This window comes from Chaetura pelagica, unplaced genomic scaffold (genome assembly GCF_000747805.2).
Source record: "Chaetura pelagica isolate M959 unplaced genomic scaffold, ChaPel_1.0 scaffold316, whole genome shotgun sequence".
NCBI lineage: Eukaryota > Metazoa > Chordata > Aves > Apodiformes > Apodidae > Chaetura > Chaetura pelagica.
In genome coordinates this window covers 416,096-434,561 of record NW_009953497.1, presented here as the reverse complement: position 1 = coordinate 434,561, position 18,466 = coordinate 416,096, and the positions used below count along the sequence as shown (strand labels likewise).

Sequence of the window (18,466 nt, the reverse complement as noted above, 5' to 3'; positions counted from 1 at the left end):
CACTAATCACATCTCAGTAACACAGGATGGGAATGGAGGTCTGGGACACAATCTCTGCTCCCCCTGAGGAGCACTGTCAGCCCAGGCTCAGGGTATCATGCTGTCTGTCCCTCTGAGGCAGGAACCACCCCCACACCCATGCAGGGTTGCCATCCCTTCCCAAAACTCACCTTCAGAAACTTGTACAGCAGAAACGTGAACCAGTTTGTCAGCATCTTCTCTGCCACTGACTCTGTTCTGTAGGGAAGGCAGAGAACAAAGTTGCCAGGAAAGATATTAAAGGTCTCTAATCTCACCCGTTGCCCCCTCAGCCTTGGACTGTGGCTGTATTATTTTTTACTTTTAAAGGTTACACTCGAAAAGGCGGAGCCTTGAAGCAAAGGGGCACCAGCAGGCAGCAAAAGCTCAAGGCTGAGCCAGAGCAGCACCCCAGGACGGAGAAGCAAATTGGTCTGAGATCCAGAAAGAGCTGAGCATGACCTTGTCCCATGGGGAGTCTTGCCCAGGGATGACCAGCTTTCTACCTGTCCCTGGGACCTTCTAGTTAAATGAAGTTTATTTCTTGCATTGCATCTCATGGAACCAGGCAGCTCTCTCCACAGGAGGACTGCATGAGACACCTAAGCCAGGTAAAGTGCCACCAAATCTACCTTAAGTTCCCCAATTAAAGCATAACCTGAAGGGAAAAGCTGAGGTTGCCAAGCAAGATCAGATCCTGACGCTCATTCCCACAACTGGAGAACTTTCTCCCACACCAACAAGTGCCTGATCTAGCTGGAAGCCTCTCTCTGACTTCTGCTCCAGCAATGAACTCAACACAGCTATTGCCCTGACACTGGCCCATCACTACTGAGTGACAAGGGACTTCCCAGAAACACCCAAAGTACCCTTTGATCTCTACAGTCTCAAATCCCAGGACTCACATTAGAGCAAGAAGACAATCACTGCAATCACCTGCTCAAAAAGGAGCTTAAAAATGGAGCTGGCCCTCTCAGCTTTTGGAGATGCAGTTGAAGGAAGCAGCCAAAACTCCCTTGAGGAAATCTATACATTGCTCCTGTTTCCTAAAGCATGGCTCAAATCCAGCCCCAAAGTGGCATGGCAGCAAAGGTCCAGGGGAGTCACCTCTCTCTGACTCAGATCATCACCATGCAGCATGTGCACAAAAGGGAGAGCAAGATCCCACAGGATGGGTTGAGTCGTGGTGGGTCTGCATTGGACATGGGGATTTCAGGGTGGTGGTACTACAGCCAGGACTTGCTGCACCAGCAGAGGAGAGGGGACAACCTGGCATGGAGGGAGCTGAGGGTGACACCATGCAGCCCTACAAGGGCAGCTTAACACACCTGCCTCTGCACCACAGCCTGGTCTCACTATTACAGGATTAAAATTCCTCTAACAGGTCAATAACTTTTAAAGCAGCTCTCACTCCCTTTGAAGTAAAAATGCCAACCAGCCCCCGACCCTCCCCAGTTAGGATTCTTCAGCTTATCCACTCATTAATCATCAGATCAGCCACTTGCAAACACAGATGCTCCTGAAAGCACCAGCAGTACTAATAAATCACAAATGTGGCTGCATTTTTGTTGCACCGGGGGAATGGACACAAACAGGTTGACTCAAGAAACAAAACCCAGAAGGAACCCAAATCTCAGTGCCACCAAGAAGAGTCCCACTGCCCAATGGCAATGCCAGGACTGGCAGATTGGGCAGGAGCAGTTCCCAATAACCATAGGGATAAAGTGGGAAATCCACTTTTCCAGAGTTTATTCCAGCTGACTCAGGGTTGTGTGGTGCCTTCCAAGGCTTCCTCTTGTGCTAATGGGGCTTAGCCATTTTGCCATCCCTGGAATAGTACAGGCCTCCTTAAACCATGAGGGATGGTAATACCTGTCCCCCCAGGGGAGGGAAGCTTTCCTGCATCCCACTGGGAAAGAGGAATCCAGCAAGGGGAAGATAAAAAGGAGAAGGAAAGGGATGGGGGGAGAAAGCCAAGGGAGAGGTGGACTGAAGCTCTCCAGCAGACATCCTTCTTCGTCCCAGACCAGGTCCTTTGGTGATGAGCCTGTAACACTCATCTGAAGTGGCATCACCTGGGCTCTGGCAGATATTTGTCTTTATCTGTGATAGTGCCAGATGCCACAGCAACAGGGGGATTATCCAATAACAAAATAAATAACAGCTCTCCCAGTCAGATCCATGTTAATCCAGTTGCCCTGGGAGGAAAGCACACTCTCACACCCAAGAGCAGGGCTAATCAAAAGGACAGAGAAGCACAGCCCTCAGCACCACTTGCTCCACGCTGTGGTTGCAGGGAGAACAAAGTCTCTTCATTTAATAATGGGGAGGCACAAGCAAAGTACCTGCCAGAGGACCTTGTCCCTGCCCTAAGCCTGACTCCACCTGTGACAGTCCCTTGAGCTCCATGGCTGGGGACCAACAGTTCTCAGGCCACCAGGTCCCACAGCACTGGCACAGCCTGGGCTCTGCCCCTGTGCTGCTCCCACTGCTCAGCCACTGCAGCTGCTGGCCTCCTGCTCTGCTTTTTATTTATATTTTATTGATTTACTTCATTCCAGAGTTTCGCTCCGATTGCAGCAGTTTCGTGATGCTCTGAGAGACCCAGGAGCTGGAAACACAGCTTAAATATTTTAGTGAAGCCTGGTGTCATGGAGGGACAGTAAGAAGGGAAGAGCATAAGGATGTGCTCAGGGAAGAGGGGTCAGCACCTCCAAGACTCACCCCTCTCCCAGACAGCCACAGGTCTGCACCACACCTCTCTGGCACATTGCTAGTGAGGTGCTTTGGGAAATTAAGGGCACCCTTGTAATATGATAAATGAAGCAGAGAGAATAAGAAAGCAATGTGCTTAAAGAGAGCAGCTGAGGGAAGGAATCAGGGAAGTAACTGAGACCAGCTCACATCTGTGTCCTCTCCAGCCATCTCCCCAGGGCCAGGTACACAAACCCCAACAAGCTTTGTCCAGACTGGCCATGCCAGCAATGTTTGAAAAATGCTCAGGTTTTCCTGAGCCTTTTTGGTGATGTGCCAGCCCCGTGGCTCTCAGCTGTCCCTGCATCTCCACTGGAGGATGGTCGCACTGGGCTGGCAGAGATGGAGATGGGGAGGCACAGCACAGCCTGTGAAGGCAGAAGACAGCATGGAGGGCCTCGAGCTGGGCTGGTGGAGCTTATTAATTGTTTTTCTTCAGCACTTGGTGTATCTTTCAATATTCATCAGCCCATGATGGAGGAGAGCTCAGAGCTAATGTTAAATATTGATGGGCCAGGCAGACTCCCGGCAGGGCTTGGCAGGCTGCTCCTGCTCCTGCTCTGCCCAGCCCCAGAGAAACTCCCAGCTTGCAAAGATCTGCCTGGCTTTCCCTGGAGCAGGGAAGGCAGGTGGGAGCATCACTGCAGCAACACACAACAGCCCCTGACACCAGGGTGCATCCTCCCAGCACCAGCCTACGCAGCCAGCAGCTGCCCAGCATCTTGCTCTCTCCTTCCCAGACAACATGAACCCACACAGACCAAATCACAGAATCATCATAGTTGGAAAAGACCTCCAAGATCACCTAGTCCAACCATCCACCAGGGGTGGGGAAAAAAACAACACAACCCTCCCAAACAAAGAACAACAGAACAAACAAAAAAAGCTAACCCACAACCACACACCCCACAAAACCAACAACACACAACCCAGAAAAAAACCCACCAGGCCCACTACAGCAAGCCCTGAAGTTCCACATCTACACGTTTCTTAAACACCTGAAGGGATGGTGACTCCACCACCTCCCTGGGCAGCCTGTTCCAGTGCCTAACTACTCTTTCAGTAAATAAATTCTTCCTAATATCAAGTCTAAACTTCCCCTGGTGCAACTTCAGGCCATTTCCTCTTGTCCTATGTTTTTTTCTCTTGGGAGAAGAGGCCAACACCCACCTCACCACCACCTCCCTTCAGGTAGCTGTAGAGAGCAATGATGTCCCTCCTCAGCCTCCTCTTCTACAAACTAAACAATCCCCGAACACCAGGCTCAGAAGAGCCTGGGCACTGTCTCACAGCTCCCACCTCTCAGATGGTCACTCACCTCCGCAAGAGCAGTTTGGGGTGGTTCTTACTCTCTAGGTTCTTCTCGATGAGGTCAGAGAGGAGCTGCTTCAGCACACCCGTGGCATATTCCATCTCCCCCTGCAGCGCCGTCATGATGAGGGAGGCCACGTTGCCACGGTCCCGCATGGAGAAGCTCCTCTGAGCCTCCAGAGTGCGGATGAAGGACAGCAGGAAGTGCTTCTTGTTCAGGAGCTGCCCAAAGAGGGTCAGAGACTTCTCCACATTCGCCTGGACCTGTAAGGATAAAGCAAAGCTGGGAGATGGGCACAAGGATGAGGATGAAGGTGAAGAGGAAGGTGGCTGGGCTGCACAAGGCCCTGGATTCACCCTCATCCTCCAAGAGGAAAGCATGAAAAAAGGTCAAAAAGAGCTGCATTTCCTCCTTCCATACTACTAAGCTTCCTCTTTGGTGACCAGCATTAGTTCCCTCCAGAAGTATTATCTAGATTGCAATATCTCAGTGTCAGGTCAACACAGTCTCAGGGCATCAACCTGTATCTATGTATTTACACACACACACTTCCATACAAAGACCTTCCCACACATGTGCAGGCACATACACACACTTCCCTCTCATAAACACTCTTTCTCTCCCAAACACACACACATAAAATTATAATTTTCCATTTCAGCTAACAAGCAGCTCAATTCCCACTCAGGTCACTACAACACACGCGTTGGGAATTGCACAGAAAGCAAATACAGCCACAACCTTGAGCTTCACTAGCAGCAAATCTGCCTGGATTTGAGAGGCTGGATTTCAGAAAGGGAAGAAAGTGCAGAAACCTGGCTCTGCCCCACTCCAGGCACAGCCTGAAATATTCCCTTTTCCCTTGAAGGTGTATTTCTGGCCAGACTTGGCCATGGTAAAGGACAATAAGAAAAGCTTCTATAAATACACTAACAACAAAAGAAAGACCAGGGAGACCTTCCATCCACTATTAGATGCAGGAGGAAACACGGTGATGAATGATGAAGAAAAGGCTGAGGTGCTTAATGACTTCTCTGCCTCAGTCTTTAGTAACAGGACCAGTTACGTTGAGGGAATCCAACCCCCAAAACTAGGTGACAGGGACCAGGAGCAGAATGATCCCTACACAATCCAAAAGGAGATGGTCAGTGACTTGCTACATCATGTAGATGTGCACAAATCAATAGGGCTGGATGCGATGCACCCAAGAGTGCTGAAAGCTGGCAGGGGTGCTCACCAAGCCACTTTTCAACATTTATCAGGAGTCCTGGCTGACTGGGGATATCAGCAGACTGGAAATCAGCCAACATAACCCACATATATAAGAAGGGACAGAGGATGATCTGGGAAATGACAGGCCTGTTAGTCTGACTTGAGTACCAGGGAATGGAAAAGATCATCCTGAGTACCATTATGAGGTACATGCAGAACAACTAGGTGATCAGGCCCAGTCAGCACGGGTTCATGAAGGCAGGTCCTGTTTAACTTAACTCATCTCCTTCTATGACAGGGTGACCTGTCCTTGGATGAGGGAAGGCCTTTTGATGTTGTCTACCTTGACAACAAGGTCTGGCATGCTTTCATCTCAGTGCTGTGGTCATCAGCCCAGCTCTGGTCAGCCCTGACCACATTTCTTATCAGAAATAAGCATTTTTACAGCAGAAAGTTTTCCCATTAGAAAATATTTCCTCTGAATAAAAGGCTTGCGGTGGTAAGACATCAATTTTAATGTGCTTTTCCCTCTTTGTCTTCCTGACTGGGAGAATAAGTGAATAGTTTCATTTTATGTCGGTATTTGGAGACAAAACAACACTTTTCATTTCAAAACACCAACTCAAAAGGAAGAAGAGGGTTTTGACACATCAAATCATTTCACTTCAATCAAAACTTTGGATCAGCGCTTTTCAGCGAGATTCCTCACAGTTGTAACTTCCCCCACCAAAATACTCTTTCTCACTGGACAAAACCCCTGTTTCCCCACCTAGTCCTTGTCACTTCTGCAATAGGAGCCCCCAGGTGTCACTATCACTCTTGTTACCCAGGCAACCAGGGACATCTGCCCCAGAGCATCCCAGAAGGTTGATGGGGGAGTGACAAACCCTCTGACCCCCAACCTGAGGGTTCCTCTCATGGACACCATGTGAGCAAGCATGTGGTTCAATTGCCTTAACGCAAGTCAGAGGAGAACATCTTGCTAGGAACAGAAATACTTTAAATGGTATCTTCCTGGAGTCCCTACATGGGGACCTCAATGCAACAATGCTGGTAAGTTGGGCAGATGCCTGAATTTCAGCAGCACCAGATGCTCTTCCAGGGATGCAGAGATGCCAGTTGATTCCTCAGCATCAGAAGACCCAAGAGCTGGTTGGAGCACTGCAGCTGTGCTAGAGACCTACCAGAACCACCAGTAAAACTAAGCATTGGGAAACAATGCTGCATGCCCACGCCTGAGTGCTGCTGGTGCTTTTACAGCCAAGACCAGGCAAAGGATACCAGGGGGTAAGAGGATTTCTCCTTTCAGCTGAGCAGCAGGATCTCAATAAGACAGGAAACAGGTACTGCCCAACAGTGACCATCCTACTGGAGCCTTGGCAGGAGGACCTGAAACCCCCATCACAAGCAGCACAGCAATATCTGAGCCCCCAACATGCTTGTCACCTCCCTGGACTCCTATATTTAACTTGCTGATCATTAGAAGAAGTAAATGAACAATACCAAATTAAATATTGATTCAGTCTTAAATTCACACAAAGCCACAAAGCCCCTTCCCCAAAACCTAAAGAGAAAGGGAGCTGGTGCAGACAGCCTGATGCTCACTGAGGATTAGTGTGTGCATGAGTAAGTGCTGTTTCCTTCCCGTCACTTGCAATAGCTAATGTTACCCTCTGAGTAAAGAGACAAATAAAAGCAAACCTGATTAAATTATATGAAGCTTACACAACTGTAGTTGCTTTATTTAATCTCTTTTGGGGATTTTTTTTTTTTTTTTTTTTTTTACTTTGCAACTTTAACCCTTTGTTTCCCAGGCCAGGCTGAGCTGGCGTGCTCTCTCAAGTGGGATGTTTTGAATTATAGGAGCTGGAAGCAGCCAAACTCCCACCTAGCCTGCCACAGCCAATGCAGAGTTTCTCCTCTGATACCCTTTTTGATAGCTCTTCTACTCCTCTCTCTTTAGGGAAAATCCTTAAGAGCAAGCACAGAGAGGTGAGGGGAGAGCCAGGCGTTCACACAGACAGGAAGGGCTGTGCCCCAGGGAGGGCTACGCTCACGCCTGCTGTGGCTCCGAGCATCCGGAAATCTGAGCTGGAAGGGGAAATCCATGGAAACGGGTCCCCAGCGCCCTTCACAGCTGGGATTAGGGACCAGAGAAAGAAAGCAGGCAGAGGGCCAGGCCCCACACTCTAGCCATGCTGGCGTACAACACCAGCACGTGCACTTGCAGTTGGTAAGAGCTTGTTGTGTTGCAATTAGTGACCGTGCATCTTGCACCAGGGCCGATTACTTCTCCTAAATACATTGTGAAGCCCACGTCAACATTAATTACTGTGCCAGGTCAGCAGTGAGGGGAGGCTAAGGTCACCCCCCTCCTGTCTCTAATCAAGAGCAGCCTCAGCAGCCCAGCAAACGAGAAGCCAATTGCTGTGCAATTGCACGCACTAAATTAAACAGACATGGGGAGGCCAGGAGAGGAGAGGGAGCTGGTTTGGAGAGCAGGGGAAGGATGCCAAGGATGGATTCTAGGTGGGGAGATGGAGCCAAGCAAGCAGGCAACATTGGACAAGCCTGCTAGAAACGAGTGGCCGGTCAGGCATCAAACAAACCCAATTGAATAAAGCAAGTGCTGTAGAAAACGACAGCAGCTATAATATTAATATAAATATTGATATTAATGTCAGAGAGCGCAGCAACCACTCAGCAGTCAGTCTCTATTCACGCCGCCTGCCCTACAGCAAGATGCTCTTTGCAGCTCCAGGCCAGGCCAGCATCCCACCAAAGTACCAAGCCAGCCCCACACCTTGGGCATGGGGACCAGTGTAGGGGACTCTACAGGGACACATCCCTAGTGTGACACAGAGACAGACAGAACCACACCTCCATCTCCTTCAGCACAGGGTGGTCTTCTATTCCTGGGAAGAGAACCCGCATGGCGTAGGTGCGGTAATCCAGGAAGGGGATGCCAGCCCCATCCAGGTCATTGGTCAGCTCGTTAATGTCAGTCTGCAGCTCAGCAAAGGCTGGGGTGGGAAAAGCAGAATTAATCAACACATCCCCGAGTCCCACCACAAAGCATTGGCACCCAGTCTCCCCTGCACCCCCCCAGCATTCCACAGGTGGGACCCACAGGCATGAATCAGCTCCACATCCCTCCCCCAGCACTGTCCCGATCTCACAGATGGAGAAATTGAGCTGTGGAGGGTGGAGGTGACTTCCTCAGAATAAATAGCAGATTTGGGAACAGGACCACCGAGTCCTGGGGGTCTCAAATTCCCCCTGCTCAGCACTTGCAGCCTCCCAGGGATGCTGGAGGAAGTGGAGAACAGCAAGGCTTGAACAAAGCCAGAGCTTCTGGGAGAAAATGTTAGCCTAAACCACAAGAATGTCCTCATTTCTTTTTGACCTAAATACTACTTGAGAGAAGAGCTTGAACACACCCACCCCAGCACCTCCCAGTCTGAGCAGAGGCAGCCACAACTCCCAGGGGAATGCAGTCTTGGGGAGGGGGGGCCCCTGAACCTTTAATTGCACCTACAGGGAAAAGCTGACGGAAGAGGAGTCCTGGAGATGCACCAGGAAAAGGGGCTGGGAGGGGGGAGAAAACTCTCAGAAAAATCAAATTAACGGCACTTTAAAGGGAGCTGAAAGCCAGGCAGAGGACTGCAGGCTCGTCAGCCTGATGAGAAAAAACAAACCGTCAGCTTGAAAGGCATGCTATCTTATCTGTAACTAGTGGGACTAGAAAAGAGAAAAGGCAGGGAAGAGATTGTGCCTTTTAATTAAAAGCAGATCCTTTTATCTGCCAGCTGTGGAAGACAAGACACCAGCCCCTCCACCAGCTCCCTCCCCTCTCCCTGTCACCAGTGCCATCCTCAGGCATCTGCAAGGATGAGGATTTGGGGGAGCGAAGGGGTTTTCTTTCTTCCTCCTTTTTATTATCTTGGTTTTGGTGCCTGCTCCATCCACAAAGCTGGGGCTGGTTGTGGCTGTGGCTGGCGGGGTCGGGGCCTCAGGAGCCAGCTCAGGGGGATAATGGGCAATTAGGTTTTATCAGCAGGATCATATAAGGAATTCTGTCCAATTTCACAGCATCCGTCTGTCACATAATGAGAGACCGACTGCCTGCTCACAGGCAGTCCTTGCTACCCTCCTCACTCTCTCCTCTTCCATTTGGAAAAACAGAGGGGAATTTCTTAACTGGAAAAATCTCCAAATTCCACCCAAAATTAGTTTGCTTCCTCTGGCAAAGCAGCTTTGCCCACTCCCATTCCCTCTCTGGAAGGCAGTGAGGAAAGTCAGGGAGCCCACTAAGCCTCAGGACGGTACGAGACCCTCCAAGACCCCCCACAATTGCAGCACAGGGATCCCTCACCCTCTTTGCACTCCAGAGCCACCCGGGACTCCAGGTTGTCCATCTGCAGCTGGAGGCGTTTCAGGGTCCGGTCGGCATCCCGGGACTTGCGCTTGTAGGCGATGAGGACAATGATGATGATGAGGAGGAGCAGACCACCCCCACCACCGATCCCGATGATGGCAGGCAGGGTGAGCAGGCTGTCTGAGTAGATCTGCAGTGTCCCTGGGGAGAACTCAAACCCTCCAGCCTTGATCTGCATCGGGGGGGGGGGGGGGAAATGGACATGGTGTCAGAGGGCACGCACCCTGGGCATCCCTCCTCACCCTGCATGCCGTGCTGGGAACTGGGGAATGACTCCCAGCCTGGGAAAACGAGGATGCAGAAACCTGCAGGGTGGCAGGAGCTGGTCTGGAGCTACATGGCATGCTTTAATAGGATGCAGGACACGCGCTGCCAGAGTGGGTAGAGAGTTTGATGTCTCATTCAGACAACATCACAGTAACAGATGGGATGTGACTCAAGTTCCCCCATGGGTGGGAAGCCTGGGGGGGACGACCATGCTGGGTCCTTTTCAACCTGGCAGGGTCCTGGAGTATGAGCACCACTGCACTACAACCCCACAAACAAAGGAGTCTTCTTTATGGCATGAGCTGGCCCCAGGGGGAAGGGGTAGGAACCCCTCCCACCTTGGCACAGGCTATGCCTTGGCACCTGGGGGAAGGGGAGGTTGTTGACAGGGTCAGCCAGGGCACAGAAATGCCCAGCTGAGCATGCAAGGGAGGGGACAAAGTATTTGGTCCTACTGGACATGTAATGAGGGAGAGCACTGCCCAGGGAGCAGAAAGAAGGCACCTATGGACGTTCCTGCATGTCCACTGACTATCTGGTGTTCATCCAAGGATGGGCACACAACAGGGCTGGAGACAAGATAAAGACTGAACCTCTGTGACACATGGGACATGAGAAGCAAAGAGACTGGTGTCAACACATACCGTGACTTTGTGCTGGCCAGTGAGGTTGGGGGACTCGCAGAGGAGCTGGGTCTCAGAGACAGTGAGGGTGCAGGGAGTGTCTCCGATCAGCACCGTGTAGTTCAGGCGGGAGTTACCAGCAGCTGGTGGCAGCAGGTTCCTGCCCTTTGAGGGAACAAGATTGTCAGTTCTCATACAATGGGGAAGGCTTAAAAAACCCAACATAAAGCAGATTCATGCTCTTGCAGTGCGGGATTTTGCCCCATGAGAGACAATAAGAAACAGAGAGACACGTCTCTACCCCACTGCCCCTGGACACATGATGCCTTACCTTGAGGATGAGGGGAGAGCTGGGCTTCAACTCCAGCATTCCTGTGGGGCTGAGTGGCTCAAAGACAGGGTCCGGGTAGTAAACAAAGTTGGTGGTGTTGACGATCAGCAGGGCCTGGACATTATCCATGATGAAGCCAATCTCATCGGGGCGGTCGCCGACCTCCGGAGGGCTCCGTTCGGGGTTGTCGATGGAGGGTGCGTAGCAGACCATGGTGGTGTCGTTGTAGACAGTGCAGTTCTGCAGGAGGCACAGACTGAGGTCAGACCCAGCTCCTGACAGGGACATCAGGACTGGACTCTGCAAAGATCTCCCGCAATAAGCGTCTCTGGACACAGGGTTTAGACTTGGGATCACCTGTCCTGTGCTATTCCATCAACAGGTGCCACATCCCACCCCAGGGCAGAGAGAGAGAGAGTCCAGTCCACAACAGATGGGTGAGCGGAGGCAGGTGGGAGCTTGCTGGGGACAGGCTTAGAAATTTCTGTCACTATCCTGCAGACATCCCACAGTCTTGCCATCAGTTTTGCATGCTCAGATCTCAAACGTCTCCTGACAGCACCTGGCCAAAGGTTCTGCAGAGATCAGTGCTGCTCTTTGGGTGACAATTCCTGGACCTCAGCCCTTCCAGGCCCACCTGATGGGCAAGGGATGAGCTTTCTGCTCTGCCCTGCAGAGGGATGGCATTCCTCCTCCTTGTGCTCTGCCCCCAGCCCCAGCCAGCACCACACTTACGTTCTCCCTTTCAGAGCTGCAGTACTTGGCCCGGATCCTGGGCTCTTTGATGGTGGCCAGGTTGGTGCCAGTCACAGTCAACAGCGTCCCACCACTAGAGACATGGAGACAATGGGTTAGGAAAGGCAGCTTGGCACAGGACCACCACTTCTGGGACAAAACACCCATTCTCACAAGCCAGATGCCCATCTGCCCCAGCCTGAGTGAACCACAATGCCCCAGGGACCTCTTATTCACTCAGATGTCACCATGGTTGGAAGGATCTTGCATGAACCGCTGTTAAATCATCCCAGCTGACCCAGGGACCAACTAGAGATAGAAAACCTGCTAATTAACACTAACATCCCACCCTGTGTCCAGGTTTGGGGTCTGAAGAGAAGGTCTGGTTACTGTTGGTACGTTGAGGGGTACCAACAGTAAAAAGCAACCTGAGGAGGAGGAGGTCCTCTCTGTCACCCTCTTCTCCATCATGCAGGCAGTGGGTGGCAGGGCAGACAGAACCCTGCCAAGTTTTCTCCACAGCTTAGAGTTAAAAGCCCTACAGTCCTGGAGAGCTTGGCCATGCCCCTGGGGAGTTCTCTCCTCATCAACACCCTGGGGAAGGTTTCCCTTGGTTCTAGCTCTTAATGGATTCCTTCGCCTCCTCTACAGCCAATTCAAACCTTTTAGAAAAATATGTAAACATTTCAAAAAATCCCCCGATGGGAAATATTTTAATTTTACTTGCCGCCACCAAATGTCAAGCTGAAATTAAACAGATCCAAAGCGCTCTCTGCTCTTGCCCCCTGCCAGGCTGAGCACTGCAGGCCAGGAGTTAGCAGGGCCCTGGTGCCAAGCCATTGCTCACACTCCTCTTGCCACGTCCCTAGAGCACAGCCAGGGGGCTACTGCAGCAGCACTGAGATGTACCCATCAGGATGAGGGGTGATCCATGTGAAAAACAGTCCCTGATGTGTCCCACAAGCTCCCTGCAGGTACCCCACAATTCACCTATTGATGCTCCACTCAGGATCGATCTTCTGGATGGTGGGGTCCTCCGTGTAGTTGTACTTCACCTCTGGGTTGCTCAGTTCTGCCCGGTTGATGTTGATGAGGATGGGGGAGCCGCCTGGGGTGTGTCCAGGGGGGGTCCTGCACCGGATCTCGCGGGCGCTTCTCCTGGGACAGAAACACACAACCCGTCAGTGCCCGGGCAGGAGGGAGGAACCAGGGGCAGCCACTGCTGCCTGTGAGCCCCCAGCCCCTCTTCCCCTTCTGAAACTGGGTGGGGACAGAGGGAGAAGAGAGAAAGAAAAAAAAAAAAAAAAAAAAAAAAAAAAAAAAAAGAAAAAAAACCCCACAACACCAAGAAACGAAACAAAAGGCAGGCGGGAAAGGCTGAGCAGCTCCTGAGCGTTCCCATCGTGCGGCTGCTGCAAACAGCAGCGATTAGGGCTGATAACCAGTAATTACCGCAGGAAAATATTTAAAGAGCCGCTCCATTATCATCCCTAATCTAAAAATTATCCACTTCATGCCTCAGGGCTTTACACTTTTAGAGAAAAATCCCTGTTCTTTGGGCTCTCCCTGCAGCCTCTGACACACGGAGGTTTCACGGGGAGACACCTCTGGCCGTCTGCAGGGTCCCTTGCAGGCTCCCCAGCACATTCCAGGCCACTGCTTCATCTAGGGGTCCTGCTGCCTCTGGAGGTGCCCATCATTCATCCTCCACCACCTCTGTGCTCCTCACCATGAAAAAGCGCAGGGCCGTCCCCCGATGGTGACAGAGACGTTGCTGCCCGCGTTGAGGTGGCTGCCTTCGATGGAAAAAGAAAAAAAACCCCACAACACCAAGAAACGAAACAAAAGGCAGGCGGGAAAGGCTGAGCAGCTCCTGAGCGTTCCCATCGTGCGGCTGCTGCAAACAGCAGCGATTAGGGCTGATAACCAGTAATTACCGCAGGAAAATATTTAAAGAGCCGCTCCATTATCATCCCTAATCTAAAAATTATCCACTTCATGCCTCAGGGCTTTACACTTTTAGAGAAAAATCCCTGTTCTTTGGGCTCTCCCTGCAGCCTCTGACACACGGAGGTTTCACGGGGAGACACCTCTGGCCGTCTGCAGGGTCCCTTGCAGGCTCCCCAGCACATTCCAGGCCACTGCTTCATCTAGGGGTCCTGCTGCCTCTGGAGGTGCCCATCATTCATCCTCCACCACCTCTGTGCTCCTCACCATGAAAAAGCGCAGGGCCGTCCCCCGATGGTGACAGAGACGTTGCTGCCCGCGTTGAGGTGGCTGCCTTCGATGGCGATCCAGGTGCCGCCAGAGAGTGGGCCCCGGGCTGGGACCACGCGGGAGAAAGTGGGTGTCTGTCAAAGGAAAAGAGCATCCCTGGTGTCAGACAGGCTGGGAAACGAACCCTGCATCCCCAGGCAGTTTTGAGTGGGGGATAAGGGGCACAGAGGAGAGGAACCTGTGGGACAACAGTAGGGCACATTGCTAAGGGAGTGCCAGGAGAGGCAGAGCAGAGGCAACCTTGGGCAAGTTCAACCAGTGTGACCCAACACCTGCCCAGAGCGTCCCTGCCTGCCCCTGGGGAAATGATGACAGATTTTCCAACTCACCTGGAAAACCACCCAAAACAACCCGGCATCGCCTCCCTCCCCCAGTGCCAGACCTGTTCCCAGCATGGAACTTACCACAAAGGTGAAGCTCTTGGGGGACATGGCCCGGTAGTTGGGTGAGCAGTCACGGATGCACACTTCTACCCGTGCCTCATGGACCTTGCTGGCATCACTGATTTCGCACACGATCCTAAGGGATATGGGGAAGCAGCCTCAGTGTCCTCACACCGAGATACTCCCTGTGCCACAGTGGGGATGGACTGGCTTCAGGAAGGGACAGATCTAACACCAAGCAGGTGCCAGCAGGTTCATGAGAAACCAAGGCACTGGTAGCCTTGGGGGCAGCTTCCCCAGAGCCTGCAGGCTCCTCCCAGAGCAACCGCACTTACAGGTGCTTCTCTCCCAGTTCAGCCCAGTCAGCTCCACCTCTTCTGCACCCCCAGGCAGCATATGAACGCCAGCCCCCCTGTCCCTGATGCCCTGTGGTGACCTGGAGCACACCCACCCCTTGCCAGGCACTTACTGCTCAGCACTGATGTACTCGCTCTCAATGGGGATGCACATCACTTTGCCGACTCGAACGCCCCAGCGAACATCTTCAAACTTCAGGCCCAGGTTTTCACCAGTGATGGTCAGACGGGTCCCTCCTTGCCTAGGGCCAGTCTCAGGGGACAGCTAGGAGAGAGCATGGCCCATCAGCCAAGGGAACAGAGCCACGCAGCACCTCACTTTGGCAGGCTGCAGCCTGGGCAGCTGTGGGATGTGTGTTACTCCCCCTTGATCAGTGAGGAGCAGGTGGGTGATAATAAAATGTCTGTAAGGAGCCCACAGAGCAGGAAAGTCTTCCGGAATGACAGTCACATCCACAAATTCTGCCAGGAACAAGCCAGGAGATGCCAGATGTGGCCAAGCAGAGGGTTGGGATTTGGTCACCCTGCTGCAGATGGAGCTGCCTCGCAGGTGAAAAGGACACAGATCGGAAGGAGACAGGGCAGCATCAGCCACAACTCCAGATGAGCTGGCAAGGAAGCACATGGATCTCCCTGGCTTTTGGCCAGGTCCTACATCCCCAAGGATGAGGCTCCCTCATCCAAGATCTCCTCCAAGGAGAAAGCATCTCCACCAGGTCCCTGCACATAGTTGGCAGGGGTGAAAGAGTTTCTCTCTGCCAGCAAACCCTGTGCCAAGGCCAGCTGGGAAGGGAGAGGACCTCACCCTGGCACCATGCTTCACTGACCAGGATGATGCCCAACGAAGTGGGCAGGTGTGGCCTGACAGACAGCGGAGGGATGAGGGATGAGCCGAGGCGTGGGCTCATCGCTGCCTCCAACCAGGTAATTACAGGCAGTTTTACATCAGCGCTCATTGGCCCTGGGGCCCAGCGCCCACCTGCAGAATTAACAGGGATGAATGACAGGGCTGGGTGTCCTGGCTGGGGCTGGAGACAGGGCTGGGTCACTGATTACACTGAGACAGAGCAGGGAAAAAGGCAGCTGCTGGCAGCAGGTAAGGGAGAGAGTAATGCATGCTGGGTGGGACCAGGAGAACAGTGGACCCTGACACTAGAAAAGGTACTGTTTTGTTGCAGGTGATGCCCTCCTCTGCTCATGCTCCTGTGGCACTGGCAGAGACCCCCTCTAGCACTGGGAGGAATCTCCACCAGTGCCGAGCCCAGTGCCTGGAGAGGCTCACACTAAAGCCATGCTCATGCTGTGACCAAACATAAGTGAGCTCTTTGCACTCCTGGCAACTGTGAGTGAGCCAGCTGGAGCCTCCTCCTCCTTTTCCTCTTTCTCCTCACACAGGGATCACTCCTGGACATCACTCCTGCAGCGAGGAAAGGTGGATGAGCAGAGGGTGGGACACATGCAGCAGCAGACACTGTCCCCATCCCCAGTGGACCTTGTGGAGCCAGGGGCTGTTTCTGCACAGCCCTGATGCAGCCGTCATCTCTGGGGTTAACCAGAGGGTTAACCACCCCACATTCCCATCAGGCTGATCACCTTCAGTGCACTCTAACAGGCGAAGACAGTCCCCCCCCACACACAGGCGACCTGCAGGATGTGTCCTGGAACAGCATCAGAGCTGGAACCCATGCCTGGGACCCTGGCTCCTGCCGAGGCAGGCACAGCTCACAGTTTACACAGCAACAAAACCCTCCGGGGCTGCAGGGAACCGCTGTTTGCCTAAACCCAGCTCAGCCCCTGCCCAAGTCTGGGATCAGAGCTCATTACGGCAGCTGCTGCCAGCATCAGGCTGGGTCTTCCCCCTAAATCAGCTCCTCCGGGGCAGCTGGTGAGAAGCGGTTGTTTTGTTTGGTGTTTCTAAATGAGTGTTAGAAGCTGCTCTGGCGTGTTTGATTCCTCCTTCGTGGCAAAGCTGACAAGGGCTACACGTCTGGGGAGAAATGAGCCCGGGAATGAAATGACATCGTTGGCTGCCCAGCACAGGAAGGTCACAGCTAAACAAGGTGTGTGAGAGAAGGGGGGGCTGATGAGAAAAGCAGGGACTGTGTGAGCCTCCCCTTCCTCCCCTCCACCTCCAAATTCCTGGCCGCAACAAACACTGCTGCTTTTCTGCTAATTGGTTTCACAGGGTCCTTTTACATCAACAAGCAAACTGCTCTAGTGGGTGCAAGGAGTGGGCTCACTCCCAGCTCCAGTGGCTGCAGAAGGGCCAGGAGATGCTGGAGGCTGAGGTGTTCCCCCTTCCCAGGGAAAGGTTTCTCACTCTGAGAGTCACAGCCAGCACTGGGCAGGACCCTGCAGAGGTTTGGAGGGTGTTTGTCCCCATCAGTGAGCAATGGCTAAATGATTCTTCACTGTTGGAGTTAATCATGGTCATCTCCCAGCCCAGCCCCACCATCCATGAAGACACTTGCACCCCAGTGAGCTGGGCAGGAAGGAGGCTCCAGATCCTCATGACATCACTGTAGGAGACTTTTCCCTCACCACCCCATGCTGCTCACTCTGCACCATGCTGCTCCTTGGACCATTTCCACGCCTGCACACAGCCTGGAGTGTGGGACAGGGGTTGTGGGAAGCAGCAGGCAACAGGCAGGTTGCTGGAGGAGCATCACACTAACAGCTACACACATCAACACCGACTGCCAGCTCCCAGGGCACTAACACAGAGTGGTATGAGGGTCGAGCCCACCTGTTAACAGATCTGCTTCTGCTGCACCTGAAATTAGTGCAAAATTTCATAATGATTCAGGGCAGGAGAGCTGCTATCAAGGCTGAACACCCTCAGCTGTGGAGAAGCTTCTGTGAGTGAGTGGTGTGTGTGTGTGCACCTGCAGCCCTGGCCATGCAATCACAAGAGGACAGGGCCCAGCCTACAGCAAGGGAACCTTGGGCATGACCAGCCAGTGCAGTCTTCACTCCACCATCCCCAGGGGTCCAGCTTTGGGGAGTTCAGCCTAAGCATGGTGAGAAGCCATCAGGGATAGGGAGTCCTGCAGCCCCACACACAACCACATATCTCTGTGTAGGGATGCAGGCTCTGGGGATCAACCCCACCCCTCCAGGAACAGATCCCTTCTCCTGTCAGCACACCACCAGCCCCAGGCAACCCTCTGCAGGCAGCACTTCCCACAAGCAGGGATGTGCCCGGTAGGGGGGCACCCCCCTCCCCATGCAGCTGCCACCCTGCAGTGCTGGGTGCTCTTGCACCCTGCAAGAGGCCAGCACACAAGGAAAAGGCATGACTCTCGTTTCCAGCTTCCATCAGATAAAAATCTAAAACTGAAATGGATCAGATCCTGCGCTAAAACTCTGATACTTAACACTGGCAAGGTCTGGCCAGCTGCAGGTAAACAGAAGGAATCCAGCAGAAACACCCACCAGTCCTCCTCATGCACTTGGAGCCCAGCCCAACAGGCATGTGAACATTAATATGAACAATCTTATTAAGTGAAGGTCATACAAGCTGTCAGGGAAGGGGGATGATGATGAACAAGCATGGCAACATGAGGAGGAGCAACCTAAAGCCACAGCTTTCCTGGGATACTCCACTCACATGCAGGAGTGGTAGGAATCTTGGAGATGGGCCAGAAAGCCAAGTGCACGGGGATGCTGGAGAGAGGATTTTAGCCTTGGAAAAGAAAGTGGCGACTAGAGACGCCCAGTCCTAAACACTGAGTAGATCTGGTTGCTGCGAGGTGCCACC

General features: G+C 52.7%; 1 protein-coding gene across 1 annotated transcript in view; it reads right to left on the bottom strand.

Moving 5' to 3' along the window:
* Positions 1–18,466, bottom strand: part of PLXNA1 (plexin A1) — a 99,859-nt gene that overhangs the window by 17,745 nt on the left and 63,648 nt on the right. The window contains exons 12-22 of the mRNA XM_009999278.1: positions 14,820–14,971; positions 14,372–14,486; positions 13,905–14,041; positions 12,681–12,848; positions 11,691–11,784; positions 10,956–11,195; positions 10,646–10,789; positions 9,672–9,906; positions 8,177–8,319; positions 4,091–4,347; positions 171–237 (exon numbers count right to left, since the gene is read on the bottom strand). Of these exons, the coding sequence (XP_009997580.1) occupies positions 171–237; positions 4,091–4,347; positions 8,177–8,319; positions 9,672–9,906; positions 10,646–10,789; positions 10,956–11,195; positions 11,691–11,784; positions 12,681–12,848; positions 13,905–14,041; positions 14,372–14,486; positions 14,820–14,971 (1,752 nt within the window). The remainder of the gene's footprint in view (positions 1–170; positions 238–4,090; positions 4,348–8,176; positions 8,320–9,671; positions 9,907–10,645; positions 10,790–10,955; positions 11,196–11,690; positions 11,785–12,680; positions 12,849–13,904; positions 14,042–14,371; positions 14,487–14,819; positions 14,972–18,466) is intronic.